General features: G+C 39.0%; 3 protein-coding genes across 7 annotated transcripts in view; 2 read left to right on the plus strand and 1 right to left on the minus strand.

Annotated features, from left to right (window-relative positions):
- Positions 1–5,103, plus strand: part of LOC134750026 (max-binding protein MNT-like) — a 53,415-nt gene extending 48,312 nt beyond the window's left edge. For 2 of the 5 annotated variants that reach the window (XM_063685106.1, XM_063685102.1), the window contains exons 9-12: positions 336–468; positions 1,800–1,874; positions 2,815–2,897; positions 4,175–5,103. In XM_063685106.1, the coding sequence (XP_063541176.1) occupies positions 336–468; positions 1,800–1,874; positions 2,815–2,897; positions 4,175–4,306 (423 nt within the window). In that variant the 3' untranslated portion in view covers positions 4,307–5,103. The remainder of the gene's footprint in view (positions 1–335; positions 469–1,799; positions 1,875–2,814; positions 2,898–4,174) is intronic. The other 3 variants (XM_063685103.1, XM_063685104.1, XM_063685105.1) reach the window with 3 other exon arrangements.
- A 7,905-nt stretch (positions 5,104–13,008) lies between these two features.
- Positions 13,009–18,281, plus strand: LOC134750013 (low choriolytic enzyme-like). Its single transcript, XM_063685080.1, has 7 exons — positions 13,009–13,221; positions 14,307–14,474; positions 14,934–15,080; positions 15,532–15,687; positions 16,460–16,593; positions 17,607–17,692; positions 18,143–18,281. Exons 1-7 carry the CDS (start codon positions 13,032–13,034, stop codon positions 18,192–18,194), a joined length of 933 nt encoding a protein of 310 aa, XP_063541150.1. The 5' UTR covers positions 13,009–13,031; the 3' UTR covers positions 18,195–18,281.
- A 2,318-nt stretch (positions 18,282–20,599) lies between these two features.
- Positions 20,600–23,165, minus strand: LOC134750397 (uncharacterized). The gene is made up of 4 exons (XM_063685567.1): positions 22,952–23,165; positions 22,566–22,627; positions 21,041–21,191; positions 20,600–20,694 (listed from the first exon to the last, which is right to left on the minus strand). The coding sequence occupies exons 1-4, from the start codon at positions 23,145–23,147 to the stop codon at positions 20,612–20,614; spliced, it is 492 nt and encodes a 163-aa protein (XP_063541637.1). The 5' UTR covers positions 23,148–23,165; the 3' UTR covers positions 20,600–20,611.
- Positions 23,166–23,594: the final 429 nt, after the last annotated feature.

Raw genomic sequence — 23,594 nt, forward strand, 5'->3', positions numbered from 1 at the left:
GCCTAGTCGTATAGATGGCGTTGACGGTTTCGTTTGTTATTTAACAATTTTAACGCATATCAGTGAAAGAACATAGGTCAAAATCATAAAAATAATTAATGCAAATAAAAAAAATCATTTATCTATATTTAAATACATTCTATCGTATTTTTATAAATCTTCATTTTTAGTTTTAAAGTGTGTCGACAGATGGCAGTGAATTTACTGGGGTTACAAAATTTACTATGACAGTACCGCTCTAGTATAAGTTACTCTATGGTATTGTGATCCAAAAAAGCAGTACTTTTTTTTAAAATTTGCTCAACCTACGGCACCTTAATTGTGATCGTTTCCAGGTGGTGGGCAGCGGCGGACTAGTGGTGGGGGGCGCGGCGCTGCAGCTGCTGTCGGCGGGCGGCGGGCTGCGCGTGCTGCACCCGCACCCGCACCCGCACCAACACCACACCAACGGTGAGTGCTGCGCTCCTGGTACAACTACCTTACCTTACTTCCTGACTCATGGGTGTTTTCATAGTATTGAGTATATGTACCTATATATTATATATATCGTTGTCTAATAAATAAATAAATATTATATATATTTCATTTCATTTCATTTAATTTATTTGCACACATGGACAACATATTAAGTATTTACACCAATTTTTGTGAACATGTACCCTGGAAGGGTGTAGCAACATAAGTACTTAATACTAAAAACTTAAAACTAAAATAATTAACTTACAATAAAATTAATTGTTTTAACATTACTATTTATATGTATATTATATGCTTTGTATTACTAGGGCCACTTATCATTCAAGAACTCTGTTATATCGTAATACACTTTGTTCACTAGCATGTTTTTTAATTTATTTACAAACGAAACGTATTTCTCTTCTGATTTTATATCATTTGGTAAGTGGTTATAAATTTGGATGGATGTATAGTGCCGGCCTTTTTTGAACATTTCCATTTTTGGTTCGGGTAGGACTAAGTTTTGGTTACGACGAGGGTTTGTATCGTATCTAAACAAATGCATGTTTTTACGCACAAATTTTGCTGATTCCAGTATATATATAGAAGGGACGGTTAATACTTTAAGTTCTGTAATACATAGTTGTCTACAAAAAAGCGCTGGTGGCCTAGTGGTAACAGCGTGCGTGTTGCATCGGAGGTCGCGGATTCAAACCCCGGCTCGTACCAATGAGTTTTTCGGAACTTATGTACGAAATATCATTTGATATTTACCAGTTGCTTTTCGGTGAAGGAAAACATCGTGAGGAAACCGGACTAATCCCAATAAGGCCTAGTTTCCCCTCCGGGTTGGAAGGTCAGATGCCAGTCTCTTTCGTAAAAACTAGTGCTACGTCAATTCTTGGGATTAGTTGTCAAGCGGACCCCCAGGCTCCCACGAGCCGTGGCAAAATGCCGGGATAACGCGAGGAAGAAGATATATCGTTGTCTAAAGTACCCACAACACAAGCTTTATTGAACTTACCGTAGCGAGACGCCCGCGCGAATGATAGCTAACTGATATGATTTCAATATCATTCTAATATCGGTTTGATGTAGGTGCCCATTCGAATTGGCCTGTTTGGGTTACAGTTTCTAAACGTAGAAATATGAATCGAGGACAAAACGGGCAAAACTTATTGTAAATAACTTCGGTATCGCAAGTAGGTACTGATGTTCTGTCAAAAAGTTTCCTTAGTTACGAAATTTTTCATATATGCACCATGGGCGGGTTATTATTATCAATGTCATTTTGATTTTGTTTTTAGCAAAAATGATCAATTTTTATTTTATTTTAATTGCAGGAGTGACAACAGGGGATAGTAATCATAGAATACAAAGAGAAAATGGCATTGTGTCACCACCTCCTGCCTCTTCAGGTGAGTGTTGACTGTTGTCCACAGAATAGTAAGGGCTCTTTCCCACTGAACATCCCGTTTTTTGCGGGTACGTGTTTTTGCAGGATCCCGTTTTAGTAGTATACGTGCTAATATAGTCAAAATGTAAATGATAGCCAACAGTAGAAAATGATAGCCAACAGGTTAGATTCAGTTGTTTTGGGACGATATATCGAATTGCATGTTTGTGAAACACGCAGTTCGATAGATCGGCCACAATAAATTGTAATGTATTAGTATGTAATTTCATCTGTGTAATTTAGTGTAGGTACTGTTCTGTAACATAACATAGCCTGTAAGTTAATACTAACAACTATGGACTGTAACTGTCTGAAAATAAATTATTTTTAATTTATTTATTTATTTATAGTAACGTCAGGGGTGCGAATTTCCTCACTTCGGGCAAACTCGGCTTCGTTCGGCTCACCATTGCTGCGAGCAAATTATTAGGGTTGACACAACTTGACGTCCCTTTGCGTGCACGACCACAGATAAGATAATTACTTGAATTTTGACAACCCTAAATAGCCGAAAGGGATAGCATGATTCGACCCTGAACCGCTGTCAAACTTCGGTTTTGTAAGAAGTTTCCTTTCTGTACGGTAGTACTATTATTTATTCTGTGGTAACGTTCACACGAACATTCCAGTTTGCGGGATACTGCACGCATACTAAAAAACGGGATCTTGCAGAAAACCGTACCCGCAATAAACGGGATTTTCAGTGGGAAAGAGCCCTATGTGAACAAAATGTTTCGTTAAGTGAAGTAGGTACATTGAATCCAGAGCGAAGCGAAATATATTCTAGAATATGTTAGAAATATCTCTGTACAGTCCACTCAAGCCCAATAGGATAGATTTCATAGATTTGCGTAATTAAATTCACCCACATATGTATAAATGACGTTGTATGTTTGCTTCAGAAGGCGTGGTGGTGAGCGGGCTGACGCCGCTCGTGGTGTCGCAGGCCGGCCACCTGCTGCAGACACACACCCTCGCGCACAAGGTATTGTTTTACATGTGTCCTGTAGACCCGCCATCATCTTTTTTTTTCATTTTTTTTCAAAGGCAGATAGATACATGATCAATTTTAAAGTTACTCGCCAAACTGCTCATGCAGTCTTCCCATGGTAGACCCGGTTTTTCGCTACAAGGGAAAACAAGGGAAGTTGGGATGAGCTTGACAAGAATGTCTATGTACATGCAAAGATAGATATAACTCCGTAATAGGTGGATACAGTCTAAGGAAAAAACGTGCCTCGAAAATCAAGAAATTTTGATTCTCGATCAGATCGCGTCACTACCTTTGGCCTACTCTCGTATAGATGGCGTTGACGGTTTCGTTTGTTATTTAACAATTTTAACGCATATCAAGTGAAATAACATGGGTCAAAATCATAAAAAAATAATTAATGCAGTAAAAAAATCATTTATCCAATCGTGTATCGAAAATACATTTTTTGATATTTTTAGTTTTAATCGTGTGTCAATACATGGTAGTGAATTTACATCCTATTTGGTACATGCCTTTACGAAAGCGACTGGCATGACTATTTTCAATCCTAAAGGGAAAATTATACCATATATTTAAACTCTCGCGTTTTGAACACATATTTAATTATACGAACGGGTCTACCGCGATTTAACGCGCGGTTTTTCTCAGCTGTAACGTCGGGATTTAAGGTAAAGACGATGAAATTAAATTGCGGTAGACCCGTTCGTATAATTAAATTATACCTTATTGGGATTAGTTTGGTTTCCTCGTGATGTTTCCTGTGCATCTAAAAGCGATTGGTAAATACCAAAATGATACTTCGTACTTATGTTGCTATAAACTCTTTGGTACGAGCCGGGATTTGAACACTTCGAACTAGCGACTTTTCGTTTGAGAGTCATGGACATGATAAAATAAACAGAAAGACGAAAGAATACTCGTACTGTTCCTTTAATTCTCCCACTTCTAAGCTATGTCGACGACCGTGATCCTCTTAAGGAACTCTTTAAATCTTAATATTCCGTATCGCAAAGAAACTGAACATATTTGGAGCGCTCATTTGCTCCAGTGACTTCGAGCCATCTTATCTTAAAAAGATTTTTGAGCCCTATTTTAAGCTTTCTTATGAGACGCATTGTGCTACCATATCTGTATTATCTGTGTTTTTATTCTCTAGCCTCTAAATTGATTGTTTTTCCAGACAAATAAAATTTTCTTTTTTTTGTAGGTGTTTACTTGGCTTGAGATTAAATAACTTTTTAATACCTAATAGATAAATTCCCTTACAGATGGTAGAAACCCAAGTGGTGAGCGGCAGCGGCGGCCCTTTAACAGTGAGCGCGTCGTACCTCAGCGCCGCCGCCATCGTGAAGCCCCTCGTGGTCCTCCCCCCCTCCACCACCGCCCCGCCCAACACGTGAGGGGACCCGCGGAGACTTGGGACCTGCATCAACACTTCCAGAACCCCCGCAGTCTTTTGAGCGTCGTCGTCTAGTCTAGTAAACTTGCACCCAGTTGCGTCAGCATTGCGTCGGGCAGCCATTGAGTTGACGCCGACGCTAGTGTGGGGGGTTTCTTCGATGCGCTGTTTGTCAAACACTGCCATTCTACGAGCAATAATCGCCCAAGTCTCTGGAGCGCAGCTACCTCAATAACGCGCTTTCGTCGCTTCCACAACCATTCCTTGGCGAGGTGAGGTCATTTTTTATTCTGACTGTCGATGTGCGCGTGGAAAAAGACGACGACGTACGGAGCGGAAAAAAATTAAACTTCATGGGAACTTTATATTATATGACAGCTATTAATTTGTTAATGTAAATTTGTCCCATGTTCGCTAAGGCGAAGCCGCAGACATGAACGGAGCGAATAAAAACGGTAACCCTTACCTTGGCAATTTAAAAATCGTGAGCTTTATCTGTCTATAGAGCAAAAAAAAACACGAAAAATACAAAAATAGAAATTGTGTACAGTTGCAGTCTTGTAAACCAATGTTGTCGGTAGAAAGTACATAATTTGTTTTCGCGATCTTTCTGCTAAGGAATTAGTTTACCAGACTATTTTGGTCTTATCCATAAACGCACAAGCCTCAATTAGCTATAACTTATTGAGGCTTGTAAACTTTTATGAATAAGGGGGTACATCTTGTTTGACATGTTGCCAAGAAAAGGTATGACGTCAGAATAGTCAGTCAGTGAAACTGGCCTCACTTAGCGAGTGGCGTCCGCCGTACGGAGTGCGGCCGGACATGCGCGTGTCTTATGTTAAGACGGCGTGTGAATGTAAAAATGTATTTATGCAATACTAACCGTAGTGACTCAAAGACGGTGATAGCAAAGTGACAAATTGTGATTCTTGGACTTTAACACGATTTCGACCGGCCAAACCGTTGGGTGAAATTCACGTATTTTTCTACACACAAAATATTCCACTGTAATTTCGTATTTAAATGTAGCAACTATGTATGATATAATTTAATTTTTATTTATAGAAACCGTTATCATAGGGAGCAATTAAAATTGAATTATGTTTATTTATTTGGCAGTTGCCCACGTTATCCTGTCCACGAAAAAAAAGTATTTATTTAGTTTTAACCGGCATCCGTTTCATAGCGGTGGGTACTGTATACAAGTAAATATTTCCAGTTTCTGTGAACGTAGGTTTAGGCTAAAGTGTACTTGTTATGTATAGACTAACAAGATGAAGTTTATTTTTTCTATATATATCTGTGATGTGTGCAGTTAGTTACTTACTGAACTCTGTACAAAGACGTCTATAGGTGTTGTCAATTTCTAACATTGTGTTGTGTGTTAAAGTAAAGTCAATAAATAATGTATAATTATTTCGATTAGCTATACAAATTATGTGGCTTATGAGTGTCGCGTATCATTTAATTGGACATCTTGTGATATGAGCTGGCAATGAGCACCAGGAGACCAGAGGCTGTCGACAGTTTACATTATCACCAAACATAAGCATATTACACACGCTACTGCATCTCAACATCGTAATATATAACTTCCAGCATCAAAAGTAGCGAATGAGCTAGACGTGAAAAGTATCTACCGTTCTGTAATAGCTTTACAAACACATGTTGTACATGTAAGGTGTAGTAGTGTATGAAAGATACCTTTAAACACGAAATGTATAGATATATCTCTATATGTGAAAGTAGTAGGCCTATTAGCGGGTGACAGATACTTTTGGTACGATCTATACGCTACTTTTGACTGTACAGTCGCCATCAGATATATCGGAGCGGCCGAGGTGCTCAAAAATATCTGATCACGCACTAGCGTCTTGACAACAGAGGCGTGTTCAAATATTTGTGAGCACCTCGGCCGCTTCGATATATCTGATGATGACTACACCGTACACAAAAATGGCACGGTTGCATAGGCAACCGCAGGCCGATATAGACCTGTATCGGCTATATGTGCAATTTTCAACCAAAAGGGTACTTATTGTCGCTTGTCAGTAAGGCGCTATTTCCATATTGCTTCAATTAGAAATCAACCTTATCGACATGCGACAATGTGGTACCTTTTGGTTGAAAACGTCACATATCGTTGATCTTAATATTGCCTCGCTCAACCACACTCATCTAGGGTTGCAGTGCCGTGTGTAAACCAAAAACGGCTGATTCTTAACGAAATTGTATTAAAACATTCAATGGTCTCCGGCGCTGGCACGGGCCGCGCGGCCGTCCTCACCGAGTGCCTACATTTACCCGGTTTAAAGGGAATTATTATTGTAATCGAGCCCAGCCAAGCTACACCGATCTCCATACGGTTTTACGTGAAAAGAATCCGTTTTTGTCAACTTAAGGCCTCTATTCACCTTGCAACAAAGATAGCGAGATACATTGCGGCTTCCGATTCGTGGAACCTACTTATCTGACAATATATCTAACATCGCATGCCAGTTTTTGCACGGTGATAGAACCCTTTACGACCAACACTAAACTAAACTAAGAAAAAGCTCAGATCTCTGCTGCGCCAAACATGTTTGCTGTATCTGCAAAATAAAAATCGACAAAATTCTATCAAAATTGACACTTGGCGCGCATGATCTTTCCCGTTCTTTCTTGCGAAATGTGACAGAGACAGCGGCAAACCGATGTAACGGCCTTAACGGATGTGTCCGCCAGACACATCTTTCAGGCAGATCCGACGGGCAAATCCGTGCGTGTATGGCTAGCTAAAGACACCTTTGAAGCTCAAATTCAGTTATTTTAGTAACCAAATTTGTTATACTGTATATTTGCCTTCATTAAAAACTTTTACGCAATATAAAGCAGACATGTCTAGCGCGGCACATCACCTGTGATACTGCGGACGCCTGTACAGTCGCCATCAGATATATCGGAGCGGCCACGGTGCTCACAAAATCTGTACACGCCCCTAATTTTAGTGTGCGTGTACAGATATTTTTGAACTTTGATATATCTGACATACTACTGTACATACGTGAAGTTGAATGGTCTAGCTTGGCTGCGACGACCTAACTTAAGTAGGTACTTAGTACTAAGGTTAGCTCTCTTCTCCAGTTGTTAAGTTTTGCTAGCTGAGCGTTGAATTTGTTGACTAACATTCGTTTCGGCATTGGTACTGTTTTAGTATATTGTTATTACACACTGGATATAAGACCTTAGACCAGGGTTTAAATTGCACAGATCCCTCTTTTCACTACCTTACCCTAAGAAATCTCAGCTAAATGCTCCCAAGAGTACCGAGTACATACTCTCAAAATTACTTATTTTGATTTTGGAAATTTTATTTTATACACGGTGGCTAAAAATAAGTGGATTCCCGTTGCCAGGGAGGTTTTGGGATTATACTAAGCAACTTTTACTATGGGACCAACCCTGAAATCGCGAAAAAAATGTTGACTGTTTCACACATTTCGGCTGGTCCATTTTCTATGGGAGGGTAAATTTTTTTTCGCGATGTCCTGGTTGGTCCCATAGTAAAAGTTGCTCACTATAATCCCAAAACCTCCCTGGCAACGGGAATCCACTTATTTTTTAGCCAACCTGTATATGACCTTAGACCAGAGTTCAAATTGCACAGATCCCTCTTTTTACTACTTTAAGAAATCTCAGCTAAATGCTCCCAAGAGTACCGAGTACAGACTCAAAATTACTTATTTCTATTTTGGAAACTTTATTTTATATTTTTAGCTTTTTCAATCCTAGTAGGAGACAAAAATGTCATACTATTTCTTCATTACGTTCCGAAACGAAAAATATATGTGGCTTTCCAGCAGAAAAGGGTCCTTATGCTCCATGTGCATGTGTGTGCTGATAGAAAGTTTCTTATGCACATGAAGCATAGCACATGAAGTTCTCTGTTGAAACGCCACATATGAAAAGCCTTTTTTATCAGAAACATGGAGTACTTACTATAAAGAGCCTTTTCTCATTTCTGATGGAAAGTTCCTTATGCACATGAAGCATAAGGACCCTTTTCTGTAGCAAGCCACATGGATATTTTTTCTCCTATTAATATTCTAGTCGTTCCGTAAATAGTAGAAGAGAAGCGAGGTTTTGTTTCAATTACTACGATCTCTCGCTCTGAACCTCTGGGTCCCTGGTCGTGGGTAGGGTCCGTCTAAGCTATCTCGAGTGAGGAAGTGTCGTTATAAACTTTGTATTGACATTAATGATGACATAGCCACACTTTGTCATTGCAGAGTTAGCTTGTTCCTACTAGCCACATTAAAGCTACTTTGACATATATACTCCAATACCGAAACTGATGATGTTGTAGCTTTTAACCGGCCACGGCTGTCCCTTTCTGTCCCGGGTCGATCAGATACAAATGAAAGGGACGGCAAGCGTGCGATCTACAAAGCAATATGTGCCAACTGCCTATGATCGCCGTAACCTTGCGACTTGGTTACGGTATGTAACCTATGTGGACATTTTCAGAAGTGTATCATTTTCTTTTTTCCAAAAACTATCCACTTTTGGGTTCTTTCTACTCAGAATCACGCGGACTATTTAAAAAGGGTAAAAGTATCTGAAAAAATTGAGTTTTGTGGCGTATTTTCACATACATTTTTTATGGACGGTCCCAAAACTGACACCTAAAATTTGTATGTAAATCTGGGGACACAATTTTTCTTTCTTTTTAACCAATAGTTAATCCAAGTATTCTAAAAGTTGATAGTTAAAAAAAAGGAAATCGTACACTTTTTTCTGAAAACCAATGTAAAGAATTTTTTAACGAGCTTTAAGAATTCGTCTAATTATTCTAATTAATCCATAGGTCGTGCAATACTAGGGTTCTGAAAATTAAATTGAGAATTGATTGACAGACCAAATAGTTTTATTACCAAAAAAACTGGGAACGTAAAATGACGCTGGTTGTCATTTCAATTTGTAAACTTAAATTCGTGGCTATTTGCAAGAAAACGAACCGCGTAAAGCTTACGATTTCAATAAATATAAATGACGCAGAAACGTGAGCGCTGGCGGAATAACAGTGTCCTTTTCTTGTGGAATGCCACATTTTATATACTATTTAGTCATCTGCCTTCTTGTAAATGTATTTATTTGGTCGTGACAAGATAAACTTCACAATTGTTTAGTACAGTCGCCATCAGATATATCGGAGCGGCCAAGGTGCTCACAAATATCTGAACACGCCTCTATTGTCAAGGCGCTAGGTGCGTGTTCAGATATTTTTGAGCACATCGGCCGCTCCGATATATCTGATGGCGACTGTACCTACTATTTATTCTAAAGGAAACTAAGTATGTTTATTTCTGTTCTGTAATTTTGTTTTAGTTTTTGTCACTTTGCCTAAATACTAGGTGGATTAAGGAAATGTAAAAATAATATAATAAAGAGAGAAATTTATTTTAAATCGTAATAATATTGCGAAGCAAAAATGCTCATGTATATACAGATGATGTAGTGTATAAAGTTCTAATATGTTAGAAATACAATACAAACATCAGAATTTTGGACTTTAATTTCTTAATCCTAAGGGTGATATTCCATCTGTCCGATATCTTTGTCCAATGTGTATTTGTTAGCAGAATATGGGGCGCAGGAAGGTTATGCCTCATGGCAGTGGCGGAGACAAATCAAACCATCTATTTCTTCATGCACAACTATATTGGAATATTCATTTGGTATATTACCTATATATTATGTACACACAACGACTGTAGATATTCGGAGCTGTTATTTCAATTATGATTTTAAATTGATTAAATGGACGACACAAAACTTACAGCTTGCCAGGATCAGAAAGAGAGAGCAACTCTATGGTCACCCAGCTTTTTATACCAAGGGAGCATAGACAAAACATGAAAAAGTGTATTTTTCTAACAGTATTGCGTCTCAGTTTTGACACTGCCAGTGACTGGTACGTGTATAGGTCTGCGGTGGCAGCATGGTTCCATTTTTATCGCCTGTCACTTTCGCACTTACCCTACGATTGTTAGAACGTGACAGATGATAAAATGCGACCGTACTACGGCCGCTGGTATTCGATACCGACCAAGGGACTGACACTTTGATAGAGAAAGATAGTCTTATTGCGATTCCTATAAGAGGAAAGAGAAAATAGTGACATGCTTCGTCTTTATCACCGACCGGGCATTTTTTCATGGTCGGGTTATGGCATCATAGCAAGGAGACCATGGCGAAATACCGAAATTTATAAGTGAAAGAGAAAAACCGGCCAAGTGCGAGTCGGACTCGCACACGAAGGGTTCCGTACCATTATCTATAAAAATGGTCACCCATCCAAGTAATGACCCCGCCCGACGTTGCTTAACTTCGGTCAAAAATCACGTTTCTTGTATGGGAGCCCCACTTAAATCTCTATTTTATTCTGTTTTTCGTATTTGTTGTTATAGCGGCAACCGAAATATATCATCTGTGAAAATTTCAGCTGTCTAGCTATCACAGATCACGAGATACAGCCTGGTGACAGACGGACAGCGAAGTCTTAGTAATAGGGTCCCGTTTTTACCCTTTGGGTACGGAACCCTAAAAATGATTATGCTGCCATACATGTAAACTGAAAACCATGGAGACTATATGTATAAAGGAGCCAAATCTCTATATATGAAGTGTCCATCAAAAAACAGTAATTAGGCGGCGCCGAAATACTACCAAAAACAACCTACGTAATTTGGTCGGGTTATTTGTTGCCTTATATGGTTCATGTTATACTCATGTCCCAGAGCCTAACCACCGGAGAGATTAGGAACTATTATTTAAAGCTAAAGCGGTCACTTTTGCAACAATTCTGCCATAAGAGATATGCATCCTTTCTATACCATCCATACTGAAAACTGTCAATACATGAATATGTCTTTACAGTACATATGGTGCTACTTTTTCGCACTAGTGCGGGAATGAGCACTTCGTGCATATGTCGAAAGTTTAAAGGGTCATATGTACTGTAAAACGTTGTACGATACACGTGCGAAAATGTAATTCGCAACTCGTGTCGATTTAAAACACTCCCTGCGGTCGTGTTTTAATTTATCGCCACTCGTTACGAATTTCCTCTTTTCCGCACTTTTATCGTAAATAACTATTCTCTTACCCCTGGTCGCTCGGTTTCATGTCTATAACTACTTGTATATGTATACTATCTCTATGATACCGACCCTATAATCGCAATTAAGCGTCATTGCAATATTAGTCTTAATTTATTAGCAACAGAGTTGTTATTCCCTTTCAAAGTTATCTTTATTGTGTCGAAGTCTAAAAGGTTCCACATTGTCGCTTACCATAAGGATGAGATTTGCTTGTATATTTATACGAATAACCTGTCAAAGCGTCTTTATGGCAAGCGACAAAGTGGAACGTTTTGCCGAGCGCGGAATAGCGGACACATTGTAGTCTAGCCACAGTCTAGACAACTATTTAATTAGCGTTAATTCCTAGTTAATTTATGAATAGGGGTCCCCTATTCTTAGCGTTATCTATAAGACGCCGTAAATTGTCTAGTTGACTCGCCTCTATGTACTAATAATTAGCGAGTTTTAATTGCGTTTTTAGTCGTAGGTTTAAAATTTTTGTTTAGGGTTCCATATCACGTATTTAGGGTTCCAGGCGACGGTCTGGCCTAGTGAGTGACTGCCTGCACGGATAATTTTTTCTTGAGTCATGGGTGTTTTCTATGTACCTATTACATATATCATTATCTGAGTACCCACAACACAAGGCTTCTTGCGCTTACATGGCTACAAGCGTTTCTATAAAGCGTGTAAAACAATTACTTAAACAAAAACATTTGCCGCAATCGGATAACCTTCGGTAGCCTAGTTGGTCAGCGAGCCGCTGTCCATGAGCCGTGAAGCCCGCGAATCCATCTTTAATAAGTAGGTAGTTATTTACAAGTGGGAAAAGTTGTTGTTTAACCGCTCGTTCTAATATTGATACCCGAACAAGCGAGATTCCTAAATAGAACCACGAGCGTAGTTGCGAGGGTTTCAATACGAGGGTTAAATAAAATTTGCCACCGAGTGAAACACAATTTTTCAATCACACCAACGCGGGGAAAATACTAACTGTACGTTAAATAATTAATAATTAATATTTTAAATTTTAAACGTTATATTTTAAAAGTCAAGTCTACTAGCCAACATTAGGAAACAACTCTAAATTCAAATTACTTTGCCACTCTTGTGGATAAAATGCACCTTTTCATCAGTTTTTTAATAAACAAGAGAGCCTATACGAGACAAGCGGGTGTGGTGAAAAATATATTGATAGACTTCGGTTGCATTCACATTTTACTGAAGTTTCTAGAGGATGTTGGTACTGTTCTGAAACCGAGCTGAATATATTACTTACCAGACATAGGTATACCTACAAGTTGCTCCACATAAAAATGTCAGAATTCGCGATCTCTTATCAGCGAGGATAACAAACAATATTCAGCTGTCCCATTCAGGAAACATAAACCAAAAACACAGCGAAGGTTCCTCTTATCGATGCGTGTACAATGTATATTTTTCGGCGGTACAGCCTGTACCGGGAAGTAGGTATATCTGTTTACCCTATGACAGGTCGGAGGCATATAAATACGCGCTCGCGGTATTTTAGCGCACACTTTCTTGTGACTTCTGCGAGTCTGGTACTTTACTGAATTTATTTTAATAATTTCGCTAAAAATGGCTAAAGTTTACTTACTTTTATTCTTTATTGTAATTTCGGGGTGTAAAGCGTTGCCTCTGGAAGATGGCGACGTAGTTATTGAAGCAGCGAATAGCATAGATGATAATAATGATGATGCTGATGATATAAAGATCAACTTGTCGCATCTTGGGCCTCAACTATACGGTTCTCCTAACAGTGAAAGCGGTAAGTGATTAATTGATTGGGTCACTTCTCATTTTACCTGTAGGTATGAGCTAAATTTAACTTCAACGTTACGCGTAAACGTCGGTTTTAATTTTTAGGGTTCCGTACCCAAAGGGTACAAACGGGACCCTATTATTATCTAAGACTCCAGTGTCCGTATGTCTGTCTATCACCAGGCTGTACTCATGAACCGTGATAACTAGACAGTTGAAATTTTCACAGATGATGTATTTCTGTTGCAGGTAGGTCCAACTAAAAATTTTGAAAATTCCCGGTTCACAAATTATAGTGTTATCTACAAAAAGACAGACGGACACGACGAAACTATATGAATATGGGTTCCGATTATGTCTACGGAACCTTACAGTGAAAATGCCAAATTCATGAGCAGGATCATTCGTCATAAACTAGATAATTTCGTACCTACCCAATAATTTATGTGGTGCACATTAGCATCAACCCCACACCTCACACGATAACCGACCAGAGAAACTAATCCTACTCTATCGTTCAAATATGCAAGAGCGATAGAGAGGCAGATAATGAAATTTCGAGTTTCGATGTTCATGTTAGGCCCTCAGAAATGTCTCCCGCTGACGGTCCACTTCCTCAATTTCATGTACTGATAGCAGTGACACAATACTTTATAAACACGTTTACTTTACGAGTGTTCATGCTGAGCGTAATTAAACTTAACATAGGTACATTAAGTTACTTAAGGCACATGCACACCGCTTGCATAGATAGTACGCAAGCAGCCTTTACGTGGCAGTATCTTGTTACCTTATCTCCGCGGTTACTCAATACACGCAGCACTCACTACAGATGATGTCTTAAGACATCTTCTGGTCTATTCAGGGGTTTAACATAGCTAACTAATTTCAGGGATCCATGGTGTGGCTCTTTAGTCTAATGATGATTGATTTAACCGGCATTATTGTCCACCATTAATATGTTTTCTCATTTTCTCATACAGTTTAGACAACTAAATTTTCAAGCTTTCTTTCTTGAAGCCTTCAAGCGACGATAGAATTCATGAAAGACACGTCCGTCTAAATTGTGTCTTAAAAACCCCAATGTTACAGGTGACGCAGTAGCGAAATGGAACGAGTCATCACTCATGAACCCTGAGGAAATGGGGGAGTACGCAGAGGGTGATATACTCATCCCAAAGCTGGAGAGGAACGGAATGAGAGATGAGACCTCACGGTGGCCTAACGGCATCATACCTTACGTCATCGAAGGACGATACAGTGAGTAACTACAGTCTTGAATCCTGGTAACTATGTAACCTCAACAAAATGAGAGATCCTGATGCTTTACTAGGAATCTTGCGGGAATGGGGGAGGAACGGGATGTGAGTTCTCTCTGATACAGTTCAGTCAGCGCCAGGCCAGGAGGCCTGGCGCTGGCCTAACGGCACGTCATCGTTCATCAAAGCATGTCTCAGTAGTGGTAATTTTACTAATTGTATACAAATTCCTAAAGAAAGTGGAAGGTCCAGTGGGTTTTCTTCATACCTTATATCGAAGACTGGTGTATTGTCCGGAAAACAAAACGGTCCGCTCTTTTTCCGAAGGAACGTAGGAAACGTTGGAGCCAACTTCTGGCTTTAACTTTTGGCGGTCTGAAACTACTAAGCAACTCTACTTTTACTAACGAAAATAAGAAACAAACTACTTTGCCATTAATATACACGTTTAACGTTACAGATCAAGAACAACGCGACAACATCATGAAGGCGATAGCTGATTACCACCGCTTGACGTGCCTCCGCTTCGTCCCGTACAACGGCCAGAAAGACTACATCACCATACAGAGCGGCAATACTGGATGCTGGTCCAGCGTTGGACGGATTGGTAAAATGTTTTATGTACAAGTTAAATTGGCTTCTATTTCTGTTAGATCGCTCCCTCACTGATGAGGATCGTGTCTCTTGATTCTGTCAGCCAGTTGTCGCCGTCTGTTACACTCAGGTGCCTGATACAGTGCAGTTGTACTGACAGCTAAGTTTGTTTATTCGGTAACGGGTCAGCCGCATTCGAGGGAAGCCAGTGCTGTCAAACTAGTTTAACTTGGCAGATATTCTGAATAATCAATTTATTAAAATGCAAGCAATACATTAACTGGTCTAGCCATCAGTCACTCTCTGATGGCTAGACCAGTTACCATAGCCCTCGAGGTCTAAAATTAAACCTGACTAAATATTAACATGTGGGTGTCAATGGATACATTTTGAACAGAAAATCATGGACGTACATATAACGTATAGTAACTCTACATTTGTCTTTCCTTCACACTTTCTTCCAGGTGGGCGTCAAGAAGTGAACCTGCAAAACCCAGGCTGCGTGTCCAAGAAGGGCACAGTATTACACGAGCTTTTACATGCTGTGGGATTCATGCACGAGCAGAGCCGTCCCGAGCGCGATGACTACGTGGATGTGCGCTACCAGAACATCAAGTCGGGTTAGCTTCCTAGTATACCTTCAGGAAGTAAACCTGCAGAACCTAGGTGTCCAAGGGCCCAATACAGCACGAATAGCATGCTGCAGAACATCAAGTCAATATAGCCTAGGATAATGGTCTCCATCCTACGTCCCGCGAGCCTGCCAATCTAGTCTGCGATATGGAAGCAGAGGCCTGAAGTGGCTTTCTGATTAAAAACTTTAGTGACCCCTTTTCTATAAGATAGATAGCCAATTTGTATTAATTGTTATTGTAAACCAAAATATGTAGGCACCTTGACTATACACTAATTGCAATTTATCGATAAAACTGAAACTTTTCCTTTCTTTGCTTGATCTGAGAATGTATGTAAAAAAGGAAGCTTCGACATATTAGGAAGAAGTTCTGCATACGAATGTCTGCGGTGTCTGCCTGCAGACCATAAGAACTTCTAAACTTTAGTAGTTCTTATGTTCTGCAGGTAGACACCGCAGACATACCCGCTGAGGTAGAGGCGTCGTATCGAAACCCTTTAGAATCTAAAACAGTGGCGGATTTGCAGTCTTTGCCGCCCTAGGCCCCAGGCCCTGTAGCCGCCCCTTTCTCAGCGCCCATCATATGGACTACATTTTGAGTTATGTCTTGTTATCATCAGCGAATTTTTGTCACAATTAGCCGCCCCTAATATCTCGCGCCTTAGGGCAAATCCGTCACTGATCTAAAGGGTTTCGATACGACGCCTCTCCCTCAGCTCATCAAATTCAAACGCATGTCTATTCCTAATTCGTTTCAGGCTCGCAGAACAACTTCAAGAAGTCTGACGCCAAGGACACGAACGACTTCGGCGTGAGTTACGACTACAACAGCGTCATGCATTACTCCGAGTACGCTTTCTCCAGCAACGGACGGAAAACTATCGAGCCTAAGGTAACTAACAACACTCTAAACTGACCATCGGTGGACCTTATGTCTTTGCTATAAGGTTTGTCAAAAGACAGTCTCATTTCAAACATAGACAGAGATAATCATACTATCTTTGTCTTGCACTAGTACTAGCACCCAAAAGAAAAGGATGAGTATAGTTTTTTTGTTCTTATTTACTGACAATTTGGTTTGACCAACTATATAAGGTTGGCAGTTACAGTACGTCTAAGCTAATTTTGCACCGACTTAAACTTTGTGTGAGGGAGTGTGAAATTTGACATTATCATGAATGATGACATTGCCTTACTCTGTCATTGCAAATGCTATGCAAAGTTAGCTTGGTCCGACTTTAACACAATTCATACAAGGCAACGACACAGACACGTCTGTGTGTAAGTTGCGTAAGGTTTTTCATGAGGGGTAAGACAAAAAATCTTCCGTATGTCGAAGCATTTTTCATTTTTTTTTTTCATTTTACCCCGCATAAAAAACCCTTTCAATCTTACCCCAACGCACCTTAATCAAATCTTGTTAGTTAAACATTTAATCGATTAAGCAAGCTACAATTGTATATTATTACATTGTTTGCACATATGAATGGCTTCAATTACTTATCTACAGTCGTAAATTAAAACACTTGAACTGAGATAAAAAAATAACCATACTTTTTAGGGTTCCGTACCCATTGAGTAAAAACGGGACCCTATTACTAAGACTTCGCTGTCCGTCTGTCCTTCCGTCTGTCCGTCTGTCTATCTGTCACCAGGCTGTATCTCATGAACCGTGATAGCTAGACAGTTGAAATTTTCACAGATGATGTATGATGTATTTCTGTTGCCGCTATAACAACAAATACTAAAAACGGAATAATATAAATATTTAAATGGGGCCCCCATACAACAAACGTGATTTTTTTGCAGTTTTTTCGTAATGGTACGGAACCCTTCGTGCGCGAGTCCGACTCGCGCTCGGCCGGTTTTTTAAAAGTTTAATTCACCAAAGGTATGTGTATTCAGGTTGGCAGCGTGACCCTTGGCCAACGAGAAGGCTTGAGTCGCGGCGACGTGAAGAAGGTTAATTCCATGTATAAATGCCAGAAAGAGTGAGTTATTAAATGTTTATCATTAGAGAAACGTAGAACTTAGTAGAACTTTCGTGCTCATTATGGCCTAGGCTGAAAAACACATGGTCAAAAAATCCTTTATTTATAATTGTACGCGTGTAGGTATGTACCTAATATATTTAAACTTTAAATGTTTAATCTTAGTAGATATACCTATCTAGTGTACCTACATAAGTACGTTACACCGGTTACACGAAAAAAGGCGATGTCAGGTATCCTGAAAAGGTGCCCAGGCTTTGCCATCTCAACTCACAATTTTTTAGTTTCGAGGATACTGGTACGTCTGGTACTAACCGAAATTCATCAATCTTAATTATCAAACATTTTAATACATTAAAAATCAATTTTTCCTAATATCCGATAGCTCTCCTTAATCGGCAGTTATTTTTTAATCAAATTAAAGCTAATGAGATTTTAATGTGATTTCAGAGAGCCACAGAGCGGCTGGCTCGGAGCGGTGTGGCAAGGACTCTTTGGGTAGATAGTCTATTATTTTCATTCGGTGCTAGCATTAATATGACAAACTTATAGAGATAAACTATTGACAACACCTATGTGCCGTCGAAAAGTTGCCAAACTAGCGAAATTTCCAAATTGAATTTTTTTAGAAACATGCAAGCTTTTGTAAGGACAGTTTCCAAAATGAAAACTTCGTTAATTTCCTATGATTTTTTCCTGAAATTAACGAGAATGTTTTCAATTTTTTTGAAACTTTCTGAAACTTGCACAGCTGTTCGAACAAATATCTACTTATGCCAATTATTTGTCTGAAATCGTATTAACAATCATCATCATTGGTCCTTTAATATCTTGACAGATGATTTATGCAACGACTGTATGCGAGGGACAGCGTCTCTTGACTGTTTAAGCCAATGCGGGACCGGCAATTGTGACTCTTCTTCTTCTTTTTTTCGTGTCGAGGTTCCTTTTCCTGGCTACTTTAAGTTAATTATTTGAGTTCAGCTCTTGATGTTGTTTACGTTGATTTGTTCATCGTGACATATATACGGCTCCATTTGACATGTTTTAATGACAGTTCGCAACATCAATCAATCTTTAAGTAGTATGGCTCCATCGGTACTGTCGATGATTTCGCCAACGTCAAAGTGGGATCCACGTGGGATCGAATTAATATTTCTAGATTTTCTTCAGCCAGTGTACGGTAAATAAAATTATGGGCCTCTAGGGCTCTAGCCAGACACGGTTAGAGGTAGAAATACCAAATGCTCTTAGAGCACGACGTTGTTCGGTAGTTCGTTGTTGTTGTCTCGTAAAACCGATAGCTGGATTTTACGAGAAGCACGTGGACTACCGGCCGTTGACTCCAAAATGGTGGTTAAACACGCTTTGAGATTAATTCTCCATTCACTGCACACTACCAAATTAGATTACTGTATAATAAAGCTATCGATATTACACTTTAAACAATATTAATGAACAAAAAATAAAGGAATTAATCACGAGGCTACTATCAAGATGGCGTTCGAACCGGAAGTTCGCAACATGGTGGTCATAAGTTTTGTATTTAGACGGCATCATAAATTATAGTGGTGTTTAAAAACTAATGTCACGAAATAATAATTTTTAACATCATTTCTGAATATTTAACCTCCAAGTTGGTCGTCTTTTGCAAGCACTTTTGGATCCCCTCGATTTATACCGTAACCTCAATGGCGGGGTTTAGAGTTAAGAACAGTATTTTGTGTCCAAAGATCTGTTATTTTAAGTGTGTGCTAGTCCTTGTGTTTTGTACTTGTGTTATATATGAATAAAATGAATTAAAAGCAGTTTACCGTATTTATCTTAATACGCAAACCTACGCTACGTACCTAATATTTATTGTAGTTATAAGATGTACTCGTAATACCCAGGTAGCAAAGTGACTTCAGTGACGTAATAATGACGTAATTATGGCGTCATAATGACGTCGCTGGCGTCATAATGACGTATAAATGCTGTTAGGGAAATACATTACTATACAAGTGTGAAACTAGGAAATTCGCAACGAGTGTAAAAATGTCCTATAATATTTATTTATTTATTACCATGACTTTATGAGGACTACGAAATAGTTGTTTGTGCAACAAGAGAGGAATGTTGGTTTTTCTTGAGAGTGTTTATTTTGAGTCCCGAGAAAGCGAAAGATTCTATAATTGAGTCGCGAGCAAAGCGAGTGATTCTAAGTTAGAATCTTGAGCGTAGCGAGGGACTCAAAAACACAAGATGTAAAATAACTTTGCTCTCGTGTTGCACACATAATTTTTTACCTCAGTAGTGAGAAAATATTAAAGGTTAAAATGTAATTCGAATTACACAGAATAATACATTTAAAAACAAGACAAAAAAAAAAACTGTTATAAAAGTATGACGTGGCAGTTCATGGCCTTCACTAAATTTAAAAGCTACTTTATTTCACTCCCTGGAGTGAGGAAAGCCGCACTTTCTTCACTCCCTGGAGTGAGGAAATTCGCACTTTCCTCACTCCAGGGAGTGACGAAAGTAGGCTTGTTCGAGCTGCTAAGGTGAAAAGAATAAAGTAGGTGGATGTTGGGGACATTTTATACAGGGTACTGATGTGCCGTCAGAAAGTTTCCAACATAGCGAAATTTCCACATGGAACTATTTTGGAAACTTCTCATATAATATTTGCACGCGGATCTGAATTTTCCATTTCCCAAATAGCAATATGAAATGTTCCTGACCTTTTATGTATTTTTGGAAACATTACACCACTCACACATATGAAATAAAAAAAAATAATTAAAAACTAGTCAACAGGATAACAAAAAAATAGTTTAATCCTATAAAAGTTGCTTTTCTACATTAATTGACTATTAAAACAAAATAAACCAATCCGGTTTTTATATCCGAAAGTCACGCGTTGGTTACTTAACTGTACTAGGATTTCTCGGACATCTTGATTTCCATCTCCATGAGGCACTTGATGAATTGGTACGATCTCTCACACTTGCAGGTTTCCTCTGCAAAATAATATTCTAAGCTTACTGTTTTATTTCAGAATTATAAAGACGAGGATAACAGAATCCTCAGGCGCTCACATCTATGAGCATATAATATATACGATACACAAAGGCCATTTCTCTGACCTGATTCATCAATGCCCCCTCCGTGGGACACAAAATACGACTATAGCCGTAATCACTGGGCTAGCAGAACCACCAGGAACTTACGTCGGTCAGCACAAGTGACAGCAACCGCCTTGACGTTGCTCAGCGCCCGCACTCCTCTGATACCCATGAGAGCAGCTTCAGCGCACTCAGGGTCAAACTGGCCGTCAACTAACTAGCAGCACCATTAGGAACTTACGTCTGTCAGCACAAGTGACAGCAACCTCCTTGACGTTACTGAGCGCCCTCACTCCCCTAATCCCCATGAGAGCAGCTTCAGCGCGCTCTGGGTCGAACTGCCCGATAGCTGATGCCACGTCCACCATCTCCAGCACGCAACGTACGTAACACTAGAACAATATGTGAAATAAAAATACGCCAGTTATACCTTATTATTCGCTTAAGACAATACCTATTACCTGCCTCCTACCTAAAATATACTAGATATTTTTAATGGAGGTGAAAATTTATTTTCATTTCTCATGCTCTGAAAGAGGGTCATTGTTCTTATGAAAGGTGTGCAGAAAATGATACGTGTCTGCACTAGAGCATTTTACGTTCGAAGTACGATTTTTGTTATTTTTTTACGATAAGCATTGAAATTTGAGTTTAAATGGATTTGTTAACAAATTCCTTTCAAATATATGACTCTCCATTCCATAAATAACAATACTTTTGCCTAAATTGTTAACTGAAAGTACCCTTAATAAATACTATAAAAATTTATACTTGGTCATGTTAAAAAAAAACGCATTTTAATTCGCCAATCAGTTTTTATTTCGTCGTTCCTTGTACGGACGGGCGACAGTGCATCTTAGTTTCCCATCTGCCTTTATAGTTATTTGTTATACAAGGGTGCAAAGTTGTATTTTACCCGCGAGTGTGGAATTGAAACATGAGCAAGCGAAAGGATTCTATAGTTGAACCACGAGCGAAGCGAGTGGTTCTAAAATAGAATCCTAAGCGTAGCGAGTGTTTCAACACACGAGAAGTAAAATACATTTGCACCCGTGTGTAACACAAAACTTTTCCCCTCACTATAGCGAGGAAAGTGCAACATCCACAGGCGTTAGATCATCTTCATCACTGGAATCACTAATTTTTTTACGATATTATAACAGAAAACACTAGAAATTCTGATTTTTACGTGAGTCGGTGAGAAGAACAGTAAAAATTTTGTTGACAATGTTGACATTTCTGTTCTGACGTATGAAATGTCAACGATGCGTTTTAAAACTGCATCGACTCAACTTGTGCGTTCAGAATTATATTTAACATCATTACAAAAAATCTAACGTTTCTTATGGAATTTTAAGGTTTATGACTTAAAATTATTAAATAAAGCTAAATTTGGTATTTTTTATTAGATTCTCAAACCATTTATTTAATGATAATTAATATCGAACGAACCATTATTATGAGCGTTTTACGTTTTGTTATGTGTCAAGCTACTTAAACACGCTCCATCCAAGGTCAAATTACTTTCCCCACTAGTGGATAAAATGCGTTTTTCCCCGCTTGTTTTAAAGGATAATAGACGGCTTTCCGAGCTAGTGAGGGGAAAAATACTTATTATAATACCTACAGATCATTAGGCCATGTGGTCGACAATGTCGACAGAGAGAAGTTCAGCTAATGATAGATCTGACGATTATGTACTTTGCCGAAAGCGTTTAACGAATAACTTCAAGCTCACAAAACATTTTCGAGAAAAAAAAACTTACCTTCGGTGTCCTATCGGTTTCATCAGGAAAACTGCCACTTTCATTTAGAGCCAGTAAATATGCTGAAAAAAAACGAAAACATTGAATAGGTAACGTAAAGTTTGCGCCAAAATGGGCAAAAGGCAGCAGCAGGAAAACTTTTGTCAGTTGTCAGGGGGCGCAAATTTGGTGACTGCCCCGGGCGCCATATCCTCTAGCTACGCCCCTGCCCTATGGTGTGGGATGTCGGAACTCTTGAGTTTTTTTTCAAAACGAATAGGGTTTTTCTATATAACCACTTTAGATAGTGAATATTTTCGAGTATAATCGCTCCGACAGGAAAAAATGCCCCCCTAACGTTTAACCATGGGTACAAAAAAATGTGTTATAATCTAAAACCATCTTACACATGTCAATCCTGAAGGTTTCATTGCAATCGCTCAGCGCACCCATGATATCCATATCGCTCATATCATCTTGTCTTGCATCTGATTCCGGTGCCATCGCCTTTACATCTTTGCTCTCTGTCTCGTCCACACACTGTACGAGAGACAGAGACAGCAACACCACTACGGTTGTCACGAATATCTGTGACGTTGACATTTTGACTTCACGGCGAAGCCTGCTCTGGTTTGAGTGCTGCTGGTTTTTATATGTGAAGGCATCAGGAAAGGCAGGGCTTGTAAACAGTTCTGTTCATGATAAATAATATTTCTATGATTTTCGCTTTATGATTATGTGTCCCAAAGCACGAGGAAATGAAATTAGTCAAATTACCTACACAAAGTATTGGTTTTAATGCTTATCGCATGTTACTTAGTTTGTGCGTGATGGAATATTTTAAGAAAGGCAGCCTGTTTCTGCCAACAAACTGTTATACAGTTTGGCGGAAGTTGTACCTTTGAAAATATGTATGCTGTTTCCATGAATATATATATATATAAGTATGTGGGTACCTACTTAGTATAGGCTCAAAAAAAAAATTACTCATTATGTTTTACAAAAAACTTATGACTTTTATTTTTTCTTATAAAAAAAAGCTTTTATTTC

The sequence above is a fragment of the Cydia strobilella genome, chromosome 19, assembly GCF_947568885.1.
Source record: "Cydia strobilella chromosome 19, ilCydStro3.1, whole genome shotgun sequence".
NCBI lineage: Eukaryota > Metazoa > Arthropoda > Insecta > Lepidoptera > Tortricidae > Cydia > Cydia strobilella.